The sequence below is a fragment of the Arvicola amphibius genome, chromosome 15 (genome assembly GCF_903992535.2).
Source record: "Arvicola amphibius chromosome 15, mArvAmp1.2, whole genome shotgun sequence".
Classification (NCBI taxonomy): Eukaryota; Metazoa; Chordata; class Mammalia; order Rodentia; family Cricetidae; genus Arvicola; species Arvicola amphibius.
In genome coordinates, this window is record NC_052061.1 from 14,445,820 (window position 1) to 14,470,599 (window position 24,780).

General features: G+C 49.8%; 1 protein-coding gene and 1 non-coding gene across 8 annotated transcripts; both read right to left on the reverse strand.

Moving 5' to 3' along the window:
• Positions 1–1,203: 1,203 nt before the first annotated feature.
• Positions 1,204–19,646, reverse strand: Tnpo2 (transportin 2). 7 transcript variants are annotated; one of them, XM_038312569.1, is made up of 25 exons: positions 19,510–19,646; positions 18,024–18,135; positions 16,280–16,355; positions 16,049–16,198; positions 12,395–12,501; positions 12,175–12,308; positions 12,006–12,087; positions 11,812–11,934; positions 11,601–11,719; positions 11,225–11,285; positions 10,956–11,121; positions 10,659–10,811; positions 8,713–8,938; positions 8,330–8,501; positions 7,842–7,928; positions 7,661–7,768; positions 7,420–7,578; positions 5,209–5,296; positions 4,921–5,019; positions 4,351–4,446; positions 3,978–4,083; positions 3,688–3,787; positions 3,536–3,610; positions 3,321–3,448; positions 1,204–3,243 (listed from the first exon to the last, which is right to left on the reverse strand). In XM_038312569.1, the coding sequence occupies exons 2-24, from the start codon at positions 18,120–18,122 to the stop codon at positions 3,341–3,343; spliced, it is 2,694 nt and encodes an 897-aa protein (XP_038168497.1). In that variant the 5' UTR covers positions 18,123–18,135; positions 19,510–19,646; the 3' UTR covers positions 1,204–3,243; positions 3,321–3,340. The 7 variants fall into 7 exon arrangements, with proteins under 7 accessions (XP_038168497.1, XP_038168494.1, XP_038168496.1 ...); XM_038312566.1 differs by having other exon boundaries at positions 18,024–18,178; positions 19,510–19,591; XM_038312568.1 differs by lacking the exon at positions 19,510–19,646 and adding an exon at positions 19,194–19,312.
• LOC119802368 lies at positions 8,583–8,652 on the reverse strand. The gene has a single exon (XR_005283386.1). It is a non-coding gene; the product is annotated as a small nucleolar RNA SNORD41 (small nucleolar RNA).
• Positions 19,647–24,780: the final 5,134 nt, after the last annotated feature.

Below are 24,780 nucleotides of genomic sequence, written 5' to 3' on the forward strand. Positions count from 1 at the left end.
TTCAGCCAAGCTGGCTTAGCCAACGAATGAACTTTAGGAATCCATCTGTTTCTGCTCCTCCGTTCCTCCTGCCCCCAACATTTATGTGGGTGCTCATCAATTAAGCTCCAAGAGAGTTTATTTTGGGTTGAATGACCATGGCCCAGGAACACAGGTTGCTCCGAATAGCATTCGGTCATATACAAGTGTAACAATAAATCGTCATTAAGGTCTAATGGTAGCCAGAACAATTTTGCATCTACAGTATATAGCTCCCCACAAACATAATTCCAAATTGGCCACGTAGAACCTAACACGTTAAGTTTTTTTTCTTTAAATTTTAAGGACCTCACTTATGGAGCCCCATCTGGTCTCAAACTCACATTATATAGACCAGGCTAGCCTCCAACTCAAGAGATCTGTCTGCTTCCGACTTCCAAATGCTGGCATTTAAGATGTGAGCCAACATATCTGCATAAAAGGTTTTTCTTCTGAGAACTTCATACTGGTCTCAATTTACAGGCCTTCTGCTTCAGTCTTCCAAGTAGCTGAATGACAAGTGTGCACTGCCACATTCAGAAACTCACCCTATAGACCAGGTTGCCCTTGAACTCAGATCCTTCTGCCTCTGCATCCCAAGTGCTGGCATTAAAAGCACACTCCACAACCACCCAGACAGCTATTTCTATTTAATACCTCCAAGAATTTCTAGCCTGCCCAGTGACCTAAAGTTGTGTCAGTTATAAGGCCTTACAATTATGTTCAACAAACCAATGAAAGGCTGCCATACATTAATCTTAGAAAACAGCTTGCACAATTTCTGTGCACACCTCTTTCACACTCACCTTCCCACCTTTTCAAGTCCTGGGAATTAAAGGTAAGACTTTATGTATCAATCTAAGCTAGCTACTAGCCCTCTCAATTTGATTTCATGAATGGAATTCTAGCTCCCTTTCTTGAAACAAGGTCTCAATCAACCCAGACTGATTTCAAATTTGCTATCCTCCTGCCTCAATCAGGCAGCCCACCAGGAGCAGCTGTGCATCTCAGCTCACCCTGCGTCCTGGAGAGAACACCAGGTGTGCTCCTGCTCTATCTTCTCTGCCTCGTTCCTTGGGGCCAGCGGATTCTGCCAGCACTCCCACAGCACTGGAGCCACGGAAAAGCCCACCTCCACACCACTCCACCACCCAAGTCAAGGACCAGGAAACCAGACACCAAGGCTTTCACAAGAAACTGACCTTTACTCAACAAAGTTCTACACAAGTGGAATCTCACGCCACCTAGGCGCCAGTCCCCAGCACAGCACAGTAACAGATGGATAGACCTGGGAGCCCACAGGGTAATTAATGGTAATGAAAGACTCAGGAAAATGGGGGGCAGGGGAAGGAGCTGCGGATCAAGGTCAGTCTGTGTCCGCAGCCCTGGGCAAGGAAGGTTAAGAAACTGAAACTTCATTGTGCAAAAACCAACTAAAAAATAAATTAAAAAATTAAATATTTTTTTAAAAAAATAATAAAATTAAAAAAAAGGAAAATACAAGAATTGGGCTCCCCTCTTCTGAAGATAGTTGGAACTCCCACCTTGGGCAGAGGGGGGGTCACAACTCCATCAGATAGTCAATCCATCAATACACCCCAAGACCCAGCAGAGGATGCTCCAAAGAAGTGGAATTACCAGAAAGCTAATGGTATTTTTCTTTAAAAAAATTTTTTTCCCTACAAATGGCTTCCAGAGACCTGCTCAAGTTTGAGGCTGGAGGGGATGGGGACCACTAGCTGAGTTATGGAATGTGCACTAAGTGTCCCTGGGAATAGAGGCACGGCCTGACCCTGCTGAAGAGAAGACACATGGCCTGGATGGGTAACAGGTCTTTAGAGGGTGATGGAGCAGGCCCTAAGATGCAGAACTCTGGTCAAAGCCCAACATATAATGGGCTCCCAAAGTAGTAGAAAGCAAGGAAGGGGATGGAGGAAAAACATTCAGGGATCTTGCAAGGCTGATTTCCACAGCCAATTTGGAAATATTCATGCCCCCCTCCTCTCAAGAAGCCCCTCCCACCTTGATGGCATTCCCCCACCAATTTCTTCAAGGATTTTGAGTCATTATACCAATCTGGTGGGGGGGAATTCTGAGTCCAGTGGACACTGTGATGAGCACTAAGTCCCAAAAGGGACAAAGTTGGAGGCCCTGGGTATACCCTGCTCCCCCAAGCCTTCAGATCTTGCTGGACCCAGTAAACCTTTGTCCTTTGTCCTCACCAATCACACGCTGTTGCCCCCAGCTCTTGAGAAGGGTTCTCAGGAGCCGAGAGCTGGACTATCCTTGAAGGTGTTTCAAGAGAGGCTCAGGTAATCATGCTGGCAGCTCTGGCTGCCCTTCAGCTCTCTTAAGGAAAACTAGTCCAGGCCCGTGCTTTCAATGCCTTTGGAGCACAGGAAAAGTGTAGAGGGTAGCCTCAAGCCAGTCCCAGCTGCTCCAATGGTCCCCACTCTGCTGCTGGCTGGGATGTCACAAAGATGGGGACACTCTAACTGAGGCTGCCGTGAAGCTGGCAGGAAGTGTGTGGAGCAGGTTCAAAGTGTGCAAGTGCTGAGAGGTCAGTCCCAAAGTGACCGCCCTCCTCCCTTGGCCCTGGGGGCCCAGCTGAGGTCCCCCAAACCTCCCTGCCCTCCCAATTACCGCCAATTCCGGCAAAACAGCAGAAGCTTCTTATACTCTAGATGCAAGGTACACAGAAGGCCATAGGCATAATTTGGGGGTTCACTAATTCTACTGTCTCCATGCAGTCGAGGAAATGGTGGGGCGACTGGCCCAGCCTAGCTGGCTGCGGTGCCCGCACATGCGTGTGTCCACATGTGTACATGTGAGTGTATGCTTCTCTACAAGGAACCCCCCTCCCCACCTGTAATTCCCTTGCCTTATCTGACACCGGATTTGGTAGGCCTTAGGATTCCTCCCTCCCACATGGCTGACCCAAATGGGCTGCCTGAGATGACCCAGATTAGAGCCCAGAGAACTCTTGCCCACCAAGAAGTCCCACCCCCCTCCCTATTTGTAGGATGAGCATGGAGTCCCCACCCACCTGCCCACTCGTCAGGCCCGGTGGGGCAAGTGGACCGACAGATGGACAGATGCACAGCTAGGCAGCATCTGGATTTAGGTCCCACTCACTCCTCCCTAACCCCCCTGGACCAGGGCACAGTGACTTCTGGAAGCAGCACATTCCCCAGCACACCCTCCGACGATGACGCAGACAGAAACCTGCAGGGGAGAGGGAGGGTCAGGGCCTTCATCCTTTTCACTTTGTGATAAGCCTGAGTACTGAAAGACCAGCTCACCTGGTGGTCTCCACGTTCACCTAGACCCCATAGAAGGCTGCTAGCCTCTCCTTGAGCAGTGGTGGGAACTGCTCTGAGAACTGTTGCCAGTTTTCCTCCCCGACTTGGTCTTTGAAGCCATGGAGGATCTGCAGAGAGGCAGGGTTGACAATGGGCTGGAACAAGCCGATGGTGTCTACAACCCCAGGACTCCCATGGACCAGCAGGAGCCTTACCTTATAAAACATGTCCCGAAGGTCATCCTTCGGGCTCACCCAGGAGGCTACAGCATCGCAGAAGAAAATAAAGTCCTGAAATATGACGGATCCCATGTGAGGGGCCGCCCAAGCCAGCCCCCGCCCTGCCCTCTGTGCCCCGCTGCGCGGACCTGCACAACACCCCCAGGATTGACACCAATCATCATGCAGATGCCTCGGAAGGCAGAATCCTTCTCCTCGTTGTCCCGGATGTTCCTAAGGGACGTGCACCTGGCCATGGAGGAGGGCAGCAGGTCAGTGGATGGACTTGGGGCTAGACAAGCATAGATGAAGGATGGCTGGAGGGAACAGGGAGGGGTATCCGTAGGTAGAGGTCTCCCACATGCATCCATGGGGGTGGCGCTGGGGAGCACAGCTGTTCTGCCCACCCCCAGCAGACCCCACCCAGGCAGGCACACACCAAGGCCGGATGAACTGCTGCAGCATGGGTGCCACCTCCTGTGGGCACACGTAGCCCAGGCGGCCGATGGTGATGGCTGGAATGGCAGAGGGACTCGTCAGGCGACCTGCAACCCCGAGTGGCCCCGGGACGGTACGTGGCGGGGCCTCTGACAGGAGGCACCGAGCCCCGCCCCACAGGCCCCAACTGAACGACCCTGTGGTTATCCTGGGCCTTTAGGTTTGGCCCATTTGGGTGTCCTCCCCACCCAGCCTAGGTCTCTTCCCATATAATCTAAAGCCAGTATTCTTTCTTGGGTTCCTCCCAGAATTCCATCCCAGGTGCTGACACCCTTCCTGGAACTCTCCCCTCTCAGCCCAAGCCTGGTACTCACCTGTGTTTTCCAGTAGTGTCTTGGGCGTGTTGGGCCTGTTAATGATCTCCACCAGATTGTTGAGGACCATCTGCACATAGGGCTGCATCTCTGCCCCTAGGGACCAGCCATTTAGAGCCCTGCATGGCCCACTCCACCCACAGAAGGTCAGCTGGGTATTGCTGACCTCAGTCCATGTCCCAGTTCCATGCAGACTGGTGTACCACAAAGCCCGAGAGCACAAGGAACCTCCTCAGGATGCTCCCAGTCGAGTCCACAGCCACAACAGACCCACCCAAAGGACTCTCTCAAGTCACTACCCATAGGTGAGGAGGCCCAAGTCACCTAACTGATCCCACTGGGCTTTTCAGGAAGACAATTACAGAGAAGGTCCAGCAGGAACAGACCATATACCCCACCTCATAACTGGTGTTTTAGTTCTTTGATTTCACCTGTCAGGGAAATCAAAACATGCTCTTGTCCCTGGCCACTCAGAGGCATTCCTTTAGGGGGCCTGTCTGAATCAAGGTCTGGCCCCCAAGACAGAAACAGAGCAATGAAGAGGCAGTCTGCTACTTTCAGGGCACTCACCCATCTGCATGCAGATCTCCCCAATGGCCCAGGTGGCATTGTTGCAGACAGAGATGAACTCAGGGTTAAGGTTGGTGCCCAGGATAGGCATGAACTCAGCTAACGGAAGAGAAGAGCAGGAAAATAAAAGACTGAGCAGAAAGGCCAATGAGGCCACATTCCCAGAACTGGCTGAGCAGTCCATCAGACACCATGAACATCCCAATCCAGTCACTGGCCTCCCAGGGCATACCTCCATCACTGGAGGCCAAGACTGGGGCCAGAGGATAGGGAAATGGGGTAGCCTACCGATACAGGGCTTGACGTGGATAAAGCAGGCTTTGGTAAGGTCTCCCAGAAGGGCGAAGGAGCTCTGCCGGACCTCAGGCATGGAATCCTGGAGTTGGGAGAGGTGGCAAAATGACAGGGCTCCCACTCCTTCCATCCAAGCCAGCTGAGGTGGCACAGTCCCTAGAGCACATCCTGACCATCAACACTGGCAGAGGTGCAGGTCTGTCCCTTACCCTGTTAGCTGTCTCCTACTATACTATATAGCCTGTTGCCAGAACCTGGCAGTGAAGTTCATTGGTGAGCATTTACTTAAAATGCTCCAAAACCCTGTTCCATCCCCACCTCAAACCACAAATTAACAGATATATTAAATAGACCCTTAAGTTTTCTTTCTTGAGACAGGGTCTGTTGCACAAACAAGGCTGACTACTCTATGTGGCACCAGTGTCCATGTGCACGGGGTCATCTTCCTTGATTGCTACCCAACCTTATTTTCGAAACATAATTTCTTTCCAAACGTAAGCTCACTAAAACTCAAGTAGACAAGCTGGCCAGAGAACTTCAGGGATCCTCCTGTCTCATTTTCCCAGTTGGGATCACAGGTCCTGTGCAGCTGCACCCGTCATTTTATCTTTGTGTGTATTCAGGAAGAGAGCTGCACAGGTGTCCTTGCCAGCGTGGGACTCAGATCCCTGAAGAGCTGGAGTTATCATTGTCAGCTACCTGATTTGGGTGCTAGAAACAAACGTAGGTTCTCTGAAAGAGCAGCAAGTACCCTTAACCTAAGCCACCACTTCAGCCCCTGCCCCCATGGGTGATGGAAATCAAACACAGGTTTCTATTCTTGTCCAACAAGCACTTTACTGACTAAGCCATTTCTCTAACCCACACATCATACATACATACATACATACATACATACATACATACATACTTATTTTGGAGACATGGTCTCACTACATAGCTCTGGTTAGCCTGGAATGCAGAGACCCACCTATCTCTGCCTCTAAAGTATTGGGATTAAAGGGGTGCACCACCACTGCCCAATGGTCAAACTTTATTTTTGAGATCAACCTGCACTACATTTCCTGACAAGAATTTTATTCTACTTCTGTGTGAACAGAGTATGAGTGAGCACCTGTACATGGGAGGGTAGGCAAAAACCAGGTGTCATTCCTGAGGAACCACACACCATTTATTGTTTTTATTTATGTTAGTGCTGGAGGTTGCTAGAGCCTTACACATAGTAGGCAAGAGCTCTACCAATGACCATCCCAAGCCTTCCACTTTGTTTTTGGAGAGTTTGTGGAGCTCATCATATTTATACACCCTTAAATTTGTATTTATTTAATTTTTGTGTGTATGCATGAGTAAGTACAAGTGCCATGACAGACATGTGGAGGTCAGAGGCCAACCTGCAGGAGTTGGCTCACTCTTTAACTATGTGGGTCCTGGAGTTCTCTGACCAGGTTGTCATAAGACATGGTGGTAGACATCCCTATCTGCTGAGCCATTTTAACAGCACAGAACTGATTTTTTTATTTTGGAGACAAGGTTTCATTATGTAGCCCTGACTGGCCTAAAATGGAGAGACCCACAAGCCTCTGATTCCTGAGCACTCGATTTCAAGTCGTATAATACCATGCCTAGTCTTTAAAAGGAAAAGATAGCCGGGCGGTGGTGGCGCACGCCTTTAATCCCAGCACTCGGGAGGCAGAGGCAGGCGGATCTCTGTGAGTTCGAGACCAGCCTGGTCTACAAGAGCTAGCTCCAGGACAGGCTCTAAAGCCGCAGAGAAACCCTGTCTCGAAAAAAAAAAAAAACAAATAAAAGGAAAAGATATTGATTTTCATCTTAAGTATATGATTAGAGTTTTGCCTATATGTATGTCTGTGCACCATGTGTGTGCCTAGTGTCCATAAAGACTAGAAGAGGGCAATCAGTTTCTTAGATCAGGAATAACGATGGTTGTGAGCCACCATGTGGGTGCTAGGAACCAACCCCAGATCCTCTGCAAGAGAAATAAGTGCTTTCAACTGTGGAGTCATTTCTCTAGCCCATGAAATTTTATTTCTTAAGAGCTCCTTCTCTTTGACGTTCCCTGGGCACAATCAGGTCCCTGACCCCGCCCCCTAAGGGTCAACTATGGCAGCTGCTATGTAAACTATTATGGCCTATAAAAAGTTCCGTTGGCCTTTTAGGTGTGGCCTATGTAGGGTACCTACTCACCTGCATACATTGGAAGAGCAATGTCATGATGTTGCTTCGGGCTACCAGCTGTTCCACATGGCCACCCAGGCCCTCAGCCAAACCACTAAGCAAGTCCAAGGCAACGATCATGAAGTCCTTGTCAGGGGCCTCGTACTGTTCAGGGTGTTGTGTGTACATCTGGATACAGAGGGGGTAGGTGAGGGAGGTAGGCTAGAGCCTGGGCAGTAGAGCAAGCGTGCAGGGGGCCCAGGGTGCTCACCATGGCCTGGGCCAGTGTCTTCTGCACCAGAGTAACACAGCGCTGGTAGACAGGCTCACAGTAGGGCAGGAAGCCACTCTGCAGGGCAGTAGCCACAGACGACAGACACTGGCAGGGAAAAGGGCAAGGGTGAGCTCTGGCCAGATGGAAGGGCTCTGCAGAAGGACCTAAGCCCACTCACCTCCAGCAGGGGGAAAAGGTCCTTGTCTTCATCCTTGAGCTCATTCCACTTCTGGATCAGTGGAGGCATCAGCTTCTGAATATATTCCTGGAGAAGGAATAGGAAGTTGGGTTTCCTAACTCAGTCTAACTCAGTCAATACTGTCCCTTAAAGGATGACATCCAGGCTCCTGGCCATAGTTCAAAATCTGTAAGCCCTTCTGATGTTTCTCATCTGTCCCTAGTACATCCTTCCCTTCCTCCCACTCCCAGAAACCTGGGTGGGGCCTCCTGCTTCCCACAGCCCTGCACTCCCAGATCACAACGCTGGCCATGCTGCCTCATTACTGTCCATCTCTCGCACTAGACTAGAGGCAGGGTAAGTCTGCCTGTCAAGGCCGTGGTCGTCATGTCCCTGATATGTGACATATCATATCATAGGGTAAAAAAACAAGACACCAGATATCAAGGGACACAAGGATAGGACACAGAGGGTCTCTAGGGACTCACCGGCTGATTAAGGTGGTGGCCCACAGAGTCGGCCAGGGTGCCAATGGCATCATAGAGGATGAGCAGGTTCTTATGCTGGTATTTGCCAAAGGCAAAAACAAGAGTGTCAAGGATATAGCTGAGGTAGGGAACCAGCTCCGTGCATGCCTCCTCCTCCAAGGTAGCAAAGGCACTGGTGAATGCAAGAGGAAGGAAAAAGCTTAATGGACTTAGCAGACAGAACTGCACCACAGGCAGCCAGGGAGGATGTACATGGGATCAGCCAGTACGAATACGACAGAAATCAGAGTCTTGTCAGCAGTCACATGCTTCATCATTTCCCAGGGTGAGGAGCCACTGGAGGGACAAGGGTCAGGGGTCAAGGGTCAAGGGTCAAGGCTTACCTGCAGGCTGCCTCCTGCACTCTCTTGTTGCCATCCAGGATACGCTTGAGCAGCTCTGTCATCAGAGGCTTGAGGTGCATGTCCGGTGGCTGGCTGACTACCCAGTGGGCATAGCGGCTCAGTGTCCAGCAGGCAATGGAGCGTACCAGGGCCTTCTTGTCTGACAGGCACTGGATGAGGTGTGGGATCAGCTCAGGTAGATAGGGCACCATTCCCTGCATGCAGCCTGCAGTAAGAGAAGGCTGGGGCTTAGGCATGGCCAACCAAACATAATAGGTGGGAAAACTGAGGCTTGGTAGCGTTTCAGAGCCCATGAAAGACAGGAGCAAGAGGAGACATAGCAGATATACTGGAGCTGAAGTCAAATTCTGACTGGGCAGTAGCTCAAACCAACAATGCCAGTACTTGGAACAAGGCAGGAGGCATGCCACAGGTTCAAGACTAGTACATCATGGAGAAAGCACCCCCAACCCCAGTCTTCAAATAAACACAAGACTAATCAAAACGTGCATGATTATTGAGTGAGTTAGACTTCATGGGACAGCAAAGACCCAGATGGACAGGAAGTGATTCCCAACTTGGAATCTTCATCCTCTGTGTTTCTCTTCTCTTTCGATTTACTTTTGTGTGAGGGGTGTGTTGGTGTGAGGCACCCACAAGGTCAGAAGAGTGTGCCATTGGCCCAGGGGCTGGAGTTACAAGCAATTGTGAGAGACCAGGTGGGTGCTAGGAATGACTCTCAGGCCCTCGGGAAGGTCATGAGCACTCTTAACCACTGAGCCGTCCATCTCTCCAGCCCTCATTCTTTTTTCCCCATGAGAGGCTCCAAAACTACTCAGAGAAACCCTGGCCTGCTGGGTGGTGGCGGCACATGCCTTTAATCCCAGCACTTGGGAGGCAGAAGCAGGCAGATCTCTGTGAGTTTGAGGCCAGCCTGGTCTACAGAGTCTACAAAGTGAGTTCCAGGATAGCCAGAGATACACACAGAGAAACACTGTCTCAAAAAAACCAAAAGACAAACAAACAAAATAACCATGCACACATGTTGCATGGTATCTGAGATGTCATAGTCACCTAGTAAGCAGAAGTCAGGAAACCATTTTTAGATGGACCCTCGAGTCTTTCAAAATCCAGACAAGTGTTGTACTACTGATAGACTGCATCCCATTACAAGCCCAGAAAGTCCAGAGCTGTGCCAACTCGCAGGCACACTATGTGTTGTTCGGATGTCTCCCTAGCCTGCCTGACTCCCTGTGTAAACTACACTAGCAGTCATGCTCCTCCAGTCTATGACCACAGGGCACAACTGTGCTCGTTTATACGGGGTTAAATTTAAGGGGTCTCCAAAACGAGGCACTTCTAATTCTAGGGGGCAGTCTAGCACACAGCAAGAGTCAGGTTTGAGTCCAGGCGTAAACTGAACATGAGGAAAGTGGCAGCAGCTTGTGTAGCTCAATCTGCCCATGTATGGAGCCTAGGCCTGGCCCTGGCTATATGGATGAAGTTCCCCTGCAGACTCTGATGCAAAGGGTACCCCAGTGGTATGGGTATCGAGGAAGGACCAGTGAGCACTACAGCTGCTGCCCAATGCTTGGAGCATCACAATCACTTGCTTGTGAGAACCAGGAAGAGGGCTGCTGTGTTGAGAATTTGCTGGAGGGTGGGGGAGAGGCAGGGGTAGTTGGTGGGATGAGGGTGTGTCTTTCAGGTCAAGCAAGGAGAAGACAAGTAACAGAGTTCTTTGGAAAGAATGAGGAAGCAGGCAGATCTCTGAGAGCTGGTGGCCAGATTGGTCCACACACAGAGAAACCTTGTCCTGAAAACCAATAAATAAAATGTTAAGAATGAAAGGATGAAGAGGCCAAGTCTGTGTTGTGGAGTTGCATTCATCATGGGCACTGACCAGGTCAGCCCAGGTAGATGCTGATCACGTTTTGGGGACTCACCCTCAGCAATGGCACCCAGTACCAGTATCCCTGACTCCTTCACCACCCACTCAGGGTGGAACAGGAGGCCCTTGAGCAGGGGAAGTAGGTGGGGCAGCAGTTCCTCCCGGAAGACATTAGCAAGGACGTCCAGCGCAGCTGCTGAGCATTTCCCTGAAGGGAACAATGGGACTCAGGTTGAGAGGCCTGTGGAGTAGGTATTCAGTCCTTTTATCTCAGCCCTGGGACCAAATGTCACCACCAGTTCTTCACAAACTGCTTCTCACCCTCTCCCTGCAGAGCTGGCCTACTACCTACTCAGATTCCAGTCCGACAAAGCATCGTCATCGTCATCATCCTCCGCATCCTCAGAGCCATCAGGCCGCTCAGCCTCGTGGGGCAGTGTCACTGTGCGTGACTTGTGGAAACGGGGCTTGATATCCTGCTCGCTGTCAGGTACTGCCTCGTCCTCCTCCACGTCCCCCTAGGGACCAGCCCAGGAAGATTTCTCAGCACTGGCTGGAGGCTCCAACCCAACACCCATGCTCTTGGCCACCCACAGCCAACTGTGGCCACTCCCAGCTGACCTTAAGTAGGATGATGTCAATTTCAGAGTACTTCATCCCATTCACGAGGATAGGGATCAACCTGCAGGGAGAGAAGACTGTTGGTAAGAATGCCGAGGGACGGGCAGTGATGGTGCACGCCTTTAATTCTAGCACTTGGGAGGCAGAAGCAGGTGGATCTCTGTGAGTTCGAGGCCAGCCTGGTCTACAAGAGTTAGTTCCAGGACAGGCTCCAAAGCCACAGAGAAACCCTGTCTCAAAAAACCAAAAATCTAAAACAAACAAACAAACAAAGTAAACTGACACCGACTGCATGAGCTGTGGTAAGCAGAAGCCGTTAGGGGAGGCACAGGTGCAGGGAGGGCTGCAGGTGCTGACATGGGGCTAGCGCACTCACTGGACCAGATGGGAGGCCAGGACTTCCTTGCAGATGGGCTGCTCGGCCAGCGTCAGCCAGAACTCACAGGCCTCCAGGGCCACGTTCTCATCATGGTCTTGGGTCCTCTGCAGCATGTACTGGGGCAATAGGGAGAGGCTGAGACCCAGCCCGACTGTGGGGGCATCCCCGACCCCTCCCCACCCACCAGCCCTGAGGTGGCCACACGTACCTGAATGATGCTGTGCATGTGAGGGATGAGCCTGTCAATCCGCACTTCCAAAAGCATCACTAGGGCGCGGCACACGTTCTTCCTCACCTCAGGGTCGTCATCCACAGCCAAGGCAAACAGGTGCTGTGAAGAAAAACAAGGTCGGCTGCCCCGGCCCTCAGCCTCTCCCTACCCCCCCGAGTCTAGTGACCCACCTCGATGAAGGTGTCGATGTTGTCCATTAATGCCTGGGCCCGATCCATGATGAACTGGTTCACACAGGCAATGGCATGGGACCTGGTAGTCAGTAAAGGCACGGATCACTTCTGAACTGCACCTGCCTGCCAGCTCTAAGACCCCTTTTCCCTGGGGAACTTCACATACCGGATCTTGGGGCTACAGTGCTTGAAAAACTGCAGGAACTTAGGGATCATGATATTCAGGGGCCTGTTGAGAGCATCACTATCCAAAAGCTCAGAGGAGTCTTCACAGATCTTCTGCAGGGCTCCAAAGGCTCCCTAGGCAGAGAGGCAGAGATGGCGGTGGGTCCTACTCCAAGCTCCAGTTCCTGTCTGGGCCAGGCCATGGCCTGCTTGTAGCCTACCTCACAGGTATTATAATCCTCTGAGTTGAGCAGGTTACACAGCTGGGGCAGCAGTTCAGGCCACATCTGCAGCTCACCCTTGGAAGCGATGGTGGTGATGAGAATGCCTGGAGCAGCCAGGGAAAGGAGGCTGCTCAGGCTGGTCAAGGGCCTAGTGGTTCCCCCCAACCTCCCCACCAAGGAACAGGCTCACTAGCTCCCTTCTTTCCCATGCAAGTCCTGCACGGCAGCAGCCTGATCCTTTAGGGTACTTCATGAACGCCAAGTAAGCACTCTACTGCAGAGTGGCAGCCCTCAGGCAGTGCTTGATGATTCAGCACACATCCTCTGAGCCAGCTGTTATAGGTTATAGGATCTGCCCAAAACTACCACTCTTAGAAATAGAGGGAAGGTGTGAGGTGAAGGTACATAAGCCAAAGATCTGGGTGACCACAAGCCAAGGGCTGAGAAGAGAGCAAACTGTTTTTCAATTATTTTTATTCCATAGTTCTGAGGACTGAACCCAGGACCCTGTGCACATTGGGCAAGCACTTTGTCGTTGAGTTAAATACCCAACCCTACTTTTTAAATTTTTTATTTTAACTTTTTGAGTTAAGGTTACCAGTTGCCAAGGCAAGACCTGAAATTGCAAATCCCCTTGCCTCCACTTGAGTAGCTGGTTACAGGCCTGTGTCAACAGGTGCAGCTAGAGAGTAGCAATTTTAAAATGGTGGTCAGGTAACCTCTTGACATGTATGCAAAGACCTGAAGGAAGCTAAAACAGATGAACAGGAGGCAGCCTCCAGTCACCTAAGGCAAAGGTGTCTTGGCTAGAGTATGGCAGGCCTGGTGTAGTAACAGAAGAAAGAGAGGCTGTGGGCAGGAAGGTGGTGCGACCAAACAGTCAAGTATGAAAGCTCTTTTATCTGAAGAAAGGGCTCTGCTGACTAGTAGAAATCCAGGCATGGGGACTGTGGAGATGGCTCAGTGGGTGAAAGTGTTTGCCAGGCAAGTATAAAGGACCTGAGTTCAGTTCCCAGCATCCCGGTAAAAAGCCAGGAGTGCTGACACACACCTGTAATCCCAAATGCAGTAATCAGTGGAGACAGAGGGTCTCTGGGGCTTGCTGACTACCAGCCTAGCTCCAGATTCCAGAGTGAAAAACACAAGTATTTGATGTCCTCCTCTGGCCCTGTCTGTCCACATGCTTGTGAGCATGTACGCACACACACAGACCAAGAGAATGCTTGTTTAAATAAACAAATATACGGATGTTGGATTAATGCTCACATTACAATAAACTGATTTAGAGTAATGAAATCCACAGGTACTAAGCAAATGGCTTCATCTGAGGTCTGAGGGCAATGGAGCCGCCAGTGGATACGGTGGCCAATGCACACACCACTCATCAACACAAGATGGCAGTGTTTCACAAGGGCAGAAACTGCCACTGCCAACTCTCAAGTGATGCCAACCCCTAAAACTGAAAAGTCTCTCTGAAGTAATTGGATAGACTATGAGGATGCCACCCCATGATGGAACAGCCCCATCCACTGTTGGTCACACCCAAAGCCTCTCCTTCCACATGGATCTCAGCCTTCAATGGAAACAGTGTTGGTCAGGCGCAACAGTGGAGAACTGTAACGCTGGCTCCTGGGAGGCCGAGGCAAGGAGATGCCAAGTTTGAAACCCCAAGCTGAGTAGCAAAACCCTGTTTCAAAAAAAGCACCAGAACCCTAAAGCTCTTCCAAGTACAGCTATTCCATGGGGGATCAGTTCCAGGTCGTCAGTGATGCCAAAATCTAGTGCATCACAGGAACTGGCACAGTACTAACAGAACTTATGCACATCCCCCTGTAGACAACAGGCACACTCCATCAACTGAGCTAACTTCAACCTCTCATTGACATTAGATCACCTCTTCGTGACTTAAATTCCTGTAATAATGTCAATAATACATAGTTATGTAAGTATACTGTAGGGCCAGAGAGAGAGCTGAGCACATAAAGGTGCTTGCCACCAAGCCTGACAACCTGACGTGGAGACCCCTGGCCCCACATGGTAAGAGAAAGCAACTCTCCAAAGTTGTCAGACCTTCACACATGAATAGTGGCAGTGGCACTACATACCCCACTTCAACCTCTACACAAATTAGGAAGGAAGGAAGGAAGGAAGGAAGGAAGGAAGGAAGGAAGGAAGGAAGGAAGGAAGGGTGCACTATATTGTTAAAGGAAAAATAACAAGAAACAAAATCTTGACAAGTATACACTTTGCAGGTCTGGAAATCTCTATGCAGATCAGGCTGCTGCAAACTCAAAGACCCATCAGCTACTACCTCCCAAGTGCTGAAATTAAAGGCATGGGCCACCATACCTAGCCATTTTATTATAGCATTTTATTTTTTTGAGACAGGATCTCACCTAAGGCTGGTCTAGAACTATTTTAATTCAGCTGGCCTCAAACTCCCAGTAAGTGCTGAAATTGCAGGCATGTGCTACCATGCCCAGCCTTTATTTTTTAAGGCTTCCTTACCTGAGATATAAATAAATAGCTGTCTTTTCCTTAAAACAGTCTACAGAAGGTCAACAAGCTGGCTTAGTAGTTACAAGCTCATGCTGCCACCCTGAAGGCATAAGTCCACATAACAGAAAAACATCCTCCAAAGTTGTCCTCTAATTGCCAGGCACATCACACAACAAATAAGAAGACAGATTTCAAAAAGATAATGGCAAAAGAAAGAAAGGAAGAAAGGAAGAAAGAAAAAATTGGAACCCAGAAAAACGACTCAGCAGGTAAAAACGCCCACTTTCCGAGCCTGATGATCCAGACTTGATCCCCAGAACCCACATGACGTGGATGCAGTGGTGTGCATCTGTAATCCCATCATTTCTACTCTGAAACGGGAGGAGATGGAAGAAAGGACAGGAAGCTACTGTGCCAATACAGTCTCAAATACACTGTGCAGCAAAAACAAGAGACCATCTCAATAAGGTGGAAGGTGAAAGAGTTCTTCTCTGACCTCCAGATTCAAGAATGGCTAATATGTGTCCTCACACACACAAAATAACTCAAAACTATAAAACACTGCTAAGATCACCTATTGATCTTCCCAGTGAAAAGCCATAAGGGAAAAGGAAACGGCCTAAGTCAATCTTAGTCCTCCTGTTCTAATGGCCTCAGGTATTTCTTCTTCCTGGATTCAACAAGGTGCTCCATTAACTAATTCCCACAGTGCACGGGTCATTTGAGGGGTACCACTACTGACTGTGTGGACAGAGGAAGCAAATATTGCAACTGCTGCACCTTAGGCACAGAGTTTGAGACTAAGTCACAAAACTGTGGACACCGAGTTACTGAGGCACTCAGGAGAATGAAGAAGACTGGAGACTTTGAGGCCAGCTTGGACTACCTTGTCTCAAAAAGTAAAAAAGAGGGGGAAAAAAAAGACTGACCCACACAGCCTGGCTTATTCCCAAGCTGTTACTTGCCAGGCAAGTCCCTTTAGCATCTCTGTGCCTCAGTTTCCTCTCCAGTCAGATGACAGTAGTAACAGTGCTATGATCACAGAGGGTGCTGGAGTATTCAGTAAGCAACACCCTGAACACGTTGAATAGCTTCTTGTCCCAGAGAAAGCCCTTAGTGTGTCCTTGATGACGACCCCCACAGCCCCCTCACCAATGGTGGCTCGGATGAGAGAGGAGGCATCGCCAATGTTGTTGAGACACTCTTGTTTGATGAAGTCAGCCACAGGAGGCGGGAAGCTCTGGTAATGCGCCTTCACATTATTCTTGAGGATGAGGCCGCTGAGAGAGCGGGTTGGCTCGTCTGTGGAAAGTGCTAAGGTCAGAAGGCTGTGGCAGTGAGTAGAAGCAAGACACGCATGGCATGGAGGGACAGAGAACATACCTTCTGATTTGAGTCTGGTCAGAACGAAGATCAGATAGTTGTTGAAGTCGGGAAACTGGTTGAGTTGTTTAAGTTTCTGCCAAGCTGTTAAGGGACTTGGAAAGTCACTTGTATCGGGGCACCCCTGTGATCCAACACTAGGGAAACTGAGACAAGGTCTTGAATTCCAGGCTAGCCTGGACCATATCCCAAGATCTTGGCTCAAAACAAAAAAAACAAAACTAACAAACAAAATAAGAACTTGAGAGACGGGAACCTTTCCTGGCAATATTCCCTCAGTGCTATATAGCTCGGAATGTGAGTGACCAATGCAATCAGGCAGCCAGCTCCTGGGGTGACACTGACCAATCACCATCGCTACAGCACCAAAGGGCCTTGACCAGTTCACACATGGACCAGTTCACACATGGACCAGTTCACACATGGACTAGGACACATGTCTGAGCTTCCTGACCACCCTCATGTCCTTACCAGAGCAGGGGTGGGTTCAAAAAGACTACTCCTCTTAAACTGAGAGCTGCTACTCATTTCTGACTTCGGCACTCCACTGATCTGTTTTTCTCAATCAGAATGGAAGGCTACCTGGTGTGGGGCATGCCTATAATCCTAGCACTAGGGCTGATCACCCTAAATTGAAGGCCAAGAGAGACGCTGCCTCAAATAAGCAGTCCAGGGACACAGCTCAGTAGCAAAGCACACGCCTTGCACACGGGAGGCCATTCAGTCTCCAGCCTTGGGAGAGAGAACGACTGGGAATCCAGGGAGCAGGACTCGGGGATGCAGCTGGAAGACAAAGCGAGTGGCCAGCATGCCCCAGGCCCTTATGTTCCAGCCTCGACATTGCAAAGGTGGGGGACTTGCCCCATTTTCAAGTGAAACTTGATACTGTTCACAGGTCTACACAAGACCAGGCTGCCCTCAAACTCCGAGATTCACTTGCCTCCTGAGTGCTGTGGTTAATGCCACCATGGCCATCTCATCTAACTCTGAATTCACTAGTCTGCTTCTCTGCTGCCGTGATCAAACACTGGCCAAGAGCCACGGCAGGGAGTAAAGGGTTTGTTTTAGTTCATCATGGAGAGAGAAGTCCCAAAGCAGAAACCATTGTGCAAAGTTGCTTACTGGCTCCTTCCCTTCTCACAATCCTTTCTTATACAGCCCAGGTCCACAACGGGCTGGGCTAGACCAGCAGGCCTGCCTACATCAATCAAGAAAATGCCCCACATCCATTTCCACAGGCCATTCTGATAGAGTTAATTCTCCAATCGAAGATCCCTCTTCATAGGTGTATCAAATTGACAACAAAACTAACCAAGATACTTATATAGTTAAACAAGCAGCAAAAAAAAAGTTTTCAACCACACTCATATTGCAACTCCAGCGTCCCTCCCCATCTAGCCTCATTCTGACAAGGCAAATGGACTAAATCTGAGATGGCTGGGCTTCTCACCCTGGTTCCTAGCTGAAGCTTAGCCAAGGCATTTTTCCTTTCTAAGCCTCCAGGTCCCCATCTATAAAACGAGTTAACAGCATCATTTTTAACAGGATTAAGTGCTCAGTGAACTGATCTGGCATTCCCATCATTCTATGCACCTCTGGAAATGGAACTCAGGGATCTAAGCCTTTAATTCTCATTCTCATGTCATGTTCTTTCTTGCAGCCGAGTCTGGTCCCTCCCTCTCTAGCTTTCACGAGGTGCAGACATCAGCCCTGTTCCATCAGCCCCGGAAGGAAAGAAGGATACATCCTGCACAATGCGCTGAGTAGCTGTGTTGGGCGACTGCGAGTCTTTGAGAAGCTGCAAGACCTGCTGCAGGCCCTGCTCGTCTGGCTGCCAGTCCATGGCGCAAGGCGAACTGCAGGGGTAGGGGCCTGGGTCAGCGCTGGGTCGCTGGGGTTCTGTGTGAGACCCAACTTGAGTCCCCAAGGCAGAGGCGGCTGCATGCAGACGCAAGCGCTCGCCGCGGAGAAGCAGAGGCCTCGGATCCGCGCCTGTCCAAGTGCGGGGTCCCCGCCAGCTAAGCCATCCTCGGCCACGCACTCGCGGGCTCGAGAGTGCGAGTGGGGGGAATATAAAAGCGGGCCATCAGGACCGGTGGCGGGGGCGCGTCGGATCCACAGCGAGCCTAACGTGGAACCCTCTTCCCATGGCGCCGGCGCCTCCGCCGCCGCCCCCGGTTATGGGCCCTACGGCTTCCGCCTCACTCGAGAGCGAGGGCCCTGCCCCAGCGGTCTTCCAGGTGAAGGCTCAGTCCACGAGGATTCCTTCCCCCAAAATCCAGCCTTCTTTTCCCAGCCACCTCCTAGGTTCCAGAGCTCCTCTAGGTCCCTAAGCGCCTAGATCCTTCTCATTCCTGCTACCTCCCCTAAACCGGCCCTACAAGCTCCGCAAACGTACATGCCCCCCCCTTTTGTGGTCTAGACGCGACCCAGTGACTCCCCTTAACCAGAATACCAGCAATGCCCGACAGGTATCTGAACCAGAGCCAGTCAAAACCACGCAACTCGTCCCAAGCCCCCAGAACCTGTGCCCACTGCCTGCCCCAATCAGGTTTGGCCAAGCCTCTCTCGCTCTCACCCTCCGCCCCAGTCAGCAGTAATTCCTGCTGACGGATCTCTGGCAGCTCCCCCAGTCAAGTTTCCTTAAGCCCCCCGACCACTTCGTGTCGGAGACCCCATCCGTTCAATCCCTAAAGCTTTCCCTAAAGAGTCCCGCACAAACACTCGCCCGGAGCGCTACTCTCAACGGATCCCCATCACCGCTTCACAGTCAGACCCAGCAAAGCCCTCTGGGTTTAAGTCTGACGCCCCTCCCTATTAGGACCTAACAAGTTCCCCCCACCCCCCAACTTTCAAGGCTGTCTCTCCCAATCAGACCCAACCAAACCCCGCCGAAACAGATCCCCACACACACCCGATCCTCGAGACGTCCCCCGACGATTTCCCCCCAATCAGGGCCCCTCCAGCCCGACCCCAGCCGCCCCACTGGCCCGCATCTCGTGGCACCCAAACCTGCCCGGGCGCCGAGGCCCCACCCCCTGAGATCGGCTCAGCTCCCCCTCCCCCGCCCGGCCCGTTCTGCCGGCCTCGCGAGCTGGCCCAACCCGGTTCCCCGCCTCTCAGCCGGGCGCGACCCCGACGCCTGGGCGGCGCGCGGCGCAGGCCCAGAACCCACAAAGGTTCGAGGAGAGCTGAAGCCAAGGGGCCCCGGCCGAGCGAGGCCCACCTACCAGGCCCCGGGAGGCAGCGGCGGCGCCTAAGTGCTGCAGCTTCTCCACAAGCTCGCGCGGAAGGAAGGAGCCAAAGGCTGGGAATAAAAAAAATAAAATAAAATAAACGCGGCCGAAATGAACAGCTTCGGCTTCCGTAGGCCGTTCAAACTGGCCTGGCCAAGCCAATCGGAAGGCGCAGCACTCACACGTGATCTGGAAGAACGATCCCGGCCATGTTCAGTCACGTGACGGGATAAGTACCGCCCCTAAGCCTCTCTAGCCGTTAGGTCCTCCCAGCATCTCGTCTCCTTTTTCTCACTGCAGCTTTTTTCTTCCTTTCTTTTTAAATGTGTATTGGTGTTTTACCTGAACCATGTGCGTGCAGTACCGTGGGGACCAGAAGAAGGCATTGGGCTTCCTCCCTGGAACGGGAGTTAAAGATGTTTGTGAGCCGCCATATGGATGTAGAAATCAAACCTGGGTCCTCTGCAAGAGTAGCCAGTACTCTTAACCACTGGACTTTCCCTCCAGCCCTCCTGACTGCATCTTGTTGTTGGAGCTAGAAATTCGCAAGTGCATGGGTGCTCCGGGTATGTAATGAGCCTAGGAATCCCTCAGCCACAACTAACTTCGCTCTTACTACACTCAAGAATTAAACTGTTTTCAGTCCGGTGTGGAGACCCATAAAACTGTAATCTCAGGATTTGGGGGAGGAGGAGGACGGAGATAGGAAGTATACCCACTGGTACTAGGAAACCCTGGGCTACATCATGAAACCCTTTCATCAAAAAACAAACGGTCTTGAAAAAATAAATAAAAATCGAAATGGCTGTTTCTCTTTCTCCTTTAAACAACATCTGACCCACATGTGAATAAAGAGCAGGACACACAGTTTGGGGTGGATTTTATACCTGAGACACAAGCAACTCTCTGATCTTTGTTATTGTTCAATACTGTAACACTTTTACATAGAACTGAAAATACTACAGGCTATTTAACTTTTTGAATTTTATGTATGTGGAGGTTTTGCCTGCATGTGTGTCTAGTGGCAGTAAAAGTCAAAAGAGTTGAGTCTCCTGGAACTAGAGCTACCAGATAGTTGTGAGCAGCGATAGCACTTGAACCATGGTCCTATGGGAGAGTAAACAAATTCTCTTAACCGCTGGGTCATCTCTCCAGCTCCTGGCTATAACTTTTTAAAGAAAATGATCTAGTAAATTCGAACAGAAGACCTAATCCCTTTCCCTACCTGAAGATAAAAAGTGAGATGAGAGCCCTTGCCCAGAGAATTTAGGCTAGGGCAGGATCATGAGTGCTTCTGCCAACAGAATCCAACAGAGTAGTTTTTTTCCTTTTCAACAGCAGAACATAGTACTCTAGACTTGGAGACCCCGGTGGTTCCTCTAACTTCCCCTCCTAGCCCTGTTGCCGATTAAAGCGCTCGCTCTCCTGCGGCTAGCCTCCTCCATTTCAGGGAATAGTGTATACTTTGTTACATTACATTACAGATAATCCAGGATACATTAGATGACAGGTCGTAAATTAGTCTTTGAAATTTTGGCTTTTAGCACAGCGCGAAAACTGCCCCGTCGTTGGTCTTCGCACAATGCTAAACCAATATTTACTAAACAACCAGGACTCAAATTCCAAAGGATAACCGAGCTCTGTGCTATTTCATTGACCTTCAGGTGAGGGACAGGTCTAGGTATCTCAACTGGAAAAGATGAAACTTTGCCACACTTCATTAGCACAATCAGTCCCGACAGCGTTTCACTAATGAAAAGCAAGAATTTGAGCCTCTTTACTAGGCTCGGGTGAATTAATGGAAAGCTCCCGAACAGATTAGCTGAAAACTCTCACTATAAACAGAAACCCTCCTTAAAAGACACGTGTAGCAAGCCGCATACACATGCGCAGAGCTTCCTCTTGTCCCGCCACTACTCATACACACCCGTGACCCCTGAAACTACAAGTCCCAAGGTGCCTTGCGTTCAGGACGCCAAACACAGTTCATTCGTGGTGCTGGACTGCTCCCTCAGTTACTAGCTGGAAGGACCCACCCAGGAAAGGTTAACTTTTGGGAATTTTTTTTCATCATTTTTTTTGGAGTGGGGGGTGAAATGTTTGATCAAACATGGGCATTGACTCCAGGTAGACGCCATGTCGAGTGAGTATGGAAATGGAGACTAATACTTTTTTAAAATGTGTTTGTGTTCAAATGGCTTGTTTGACAACTTGCACAGCTAGCTGGTTTTCACTATGTGGGCCCTAGGGACTGAACTCAGGTCTTCAGGATGCTCCTTGATCACCATGCCATCTCACTGGCCCCTTTATTAACAATTCTTTTCCTGAGGCAGGGTCATCTGTGTTGCCCAAGCTGGCCTCCAACTTGCAGTCTTCTTGCCTTAACCTCCTGAGTGACCACTACACTAGCTTAGTAGCAGTCTCTTCCCTTTTTCCACAAGAGATTTTGAATCACAAGTTTCCTGGTCTGTTTTTTGCTGTTTTGATAAGGTGTATTTTTCGTTTTTGGTTTTTTTTTTTTTTTTGAGGCAGGGTTTCTTTATGGCTTTGGAGCCTGTCCTGGAACTAGCTCTTATAGACCAGGCTGGCCTCAAACTCACAGAGATCCGTGTGCCTCTGCCTCCCAAGTGCTGGGATTAAAGGCGTGTGCCGCCACCACCTGGCTGATACGGTGTATTTTTTACTGCCCAGGCTGATCTTAAAACCATCCACCACCCCAGCCTCCTGGATAACTACAGTTGAGCACCACTATACTGGGTTCTCCCATCTTTATCATTTATTCCGTCATGAGGTTTCCAAACAGTATTTTCCTATGCAATTCTTAGAGTGGCCTAAGGCACCCAATATTTACTTGAGTTCAACTAAAAGCATTCAACTCGCGTCCAACTTTGAATCTGATGGGAGAACATAAACACTTTTGGTGTTTAGAATGTGTAGTTAGTTATTCACGGTCTCTGGAGTGGTCTCCTTAACATAGATGAAGCCTTGGGTTCCATAGCAGTCGTTCAAAATCTGTGTTCTAGGAGAGGTTGGAAAGAAAGATGGCTCAACAGATTAAGGTACTTGCCACCACTCTAGACAACCTGAGTTCCATCCCACACGGTAGAGAAAACTGACTAAAGGAAGTCCACTGACTTCCACATGTGTGCCATAGTAGAAATATGCACAACGCTGCGCACGCACACACAGACATACACGTATAGTTTAAAACAAATTTAACAAGGGCTGGAAAGAAGCTCATGCACTGCTCTTGCAGAGGACCCAAGTTCAGTCCCCAGGACTTACAACCTGGCAACAAGGAAGCCCTGCAACAACTGCTCCAGAGGAACCAAACCCCTCTACAAAGCAGCAAATACAACCAGTATGCCATCTCTCCAGCTTCATTCTAATTTTTAAAACAAGGCCTCCAGATATAGGTCATGTTAGTGTGCCTGCCAGCATGCACCAAAAATTAGGTTCCATCCAGAACTGTAGAATACAGCCTGTAACAACATAAGCTAACTTCTCTCAGAGAACCAATGAAGGCAGTTTTAGTAATAATAAACTACACACACACACACACATATGTATATATGTGTGTATATACATATATACACGTTTGCTTTTTGTAGTGATGAGGATCTCAAATACCTGGCCTCACTAAGAACACCCCAGTCCTGGCTCTTTACAACTTGAATTAAAGATGCTTCCCTATCTTTAAAAATAAAGACAAAAGAAAGTCAGGTGTGGGGCCAGGTTGCAGTGGCACCACCTTGATCCCATCACTCAGGAGGCAGAGGCAAGAGATCTCTGTGAGCTCAAGGCCAGCCTGTCTAGAGTAAGCTCCAGGACAGCACAAAGACCACACACACAAACCTGTCTCAAGCCTCCCCTCCTCCCATAAAGCCACAAGTTTGTACACACACCCTTTAATCTCAGCTCTTGGGAGGAGCAGAGTCTGGTGGATCTCTATGTGTTGAAGGTCTTTCTGGGTTTACATAGTGAGTTCCAGGACAGTCAGGGTTACAAAAAGAAAACCTTCTCAAATGACCAAAAATAAATCCACAAAAGACCTAAGCCATGGAAACGCTGAGAGACGGAGTAGTGAAAGGCCAAGGGGTTAAGGGCACTAAGTGCTCTTCCGTAAGACCAGAGTTCAGTTCCTAGCACCCTTGACAGGTGCTTGACAACTGGCCTAACTCCATCTCCCAGAGATTTAACACATCTGTATACATATGGCAAATATAGACATAACAATGCAAAAATCAATTTTAAAAAGGATAAGGGATCTATAGAAACAGCTAAAGGCACAAAAAGCAGCAGAAGAGGGCTATGGCTCACCCAAACTTGTACCTGAATTTCCTTTTACTACTCCTGCTAGGTCATACATCTGGCTAGACTGTGATAAAAAGGGCCTGGATTTCAACTCGCCCTGCTTATTGACAACACTCCCAGAATAGAGGCCAAGCTGCTGTAGTGGTGACCTACTTGTGTCTGTGTGTGTTTAAAATCCACTGCTGCTGGCTTCCAAGGAGACAGCCACAGTTGACCTCCATTAGCTTGTGTTTCCCTTCCCTATCATTAACCCACCCAAGCCCGTCTTTTGAAGACCTATGGCCCCTTGCGGTTACCTCTGCCTGGAGCACTGTGGAGGACCTTCCACAGACTGTCCCTGCCATCTTGGAAATCTAGAGCAAATGTTATCTTACCAAGCTGTCAACCCTGACCAACTTTACATTTTATATGTATGTGGTTTTGGGGAGACTCTACATGAGACAAGGGATACCCTAAATTCCCGATCCACTGCCTCCACCTCCCAAGCACTGAGATCAAAGGCGTGAGTCACCATGCCCAGTTCCTACATCATATTTGTTAACTGAGTGAATGAACACAGTGCCTTCAGTTGCTTTAACATAAAGGTCAGGGGCACCCCTCAACATTTCCTGGACCACAGCTATCTGTCCTTCCTCAGTAACCATCAGAGCTTGCTACTATAAAACTTATCCTTATAGTGTCTTGAGATCTCTACTGAGACACTTCCTCTTCTCACCTCCTTCCCTCCAGACTTTGATCAGATCTCACCTAAAGAGGCAGGAAAGATGGCTTATCTGTTTAAAAAGCATTGCTGCTCTCCTGTAGAAACCAGGTTGTTGAGTTCTTAGCAGCTTATAACTAACCACTGTAACCCTGGTTCCAGGGAATCGGGCTGCTCTCTCTTCTGGCCTCCACAGGTACCAGGTATGCACTGTAGTAGTACACTGACATACATGCAAGCAAAAAATGAAC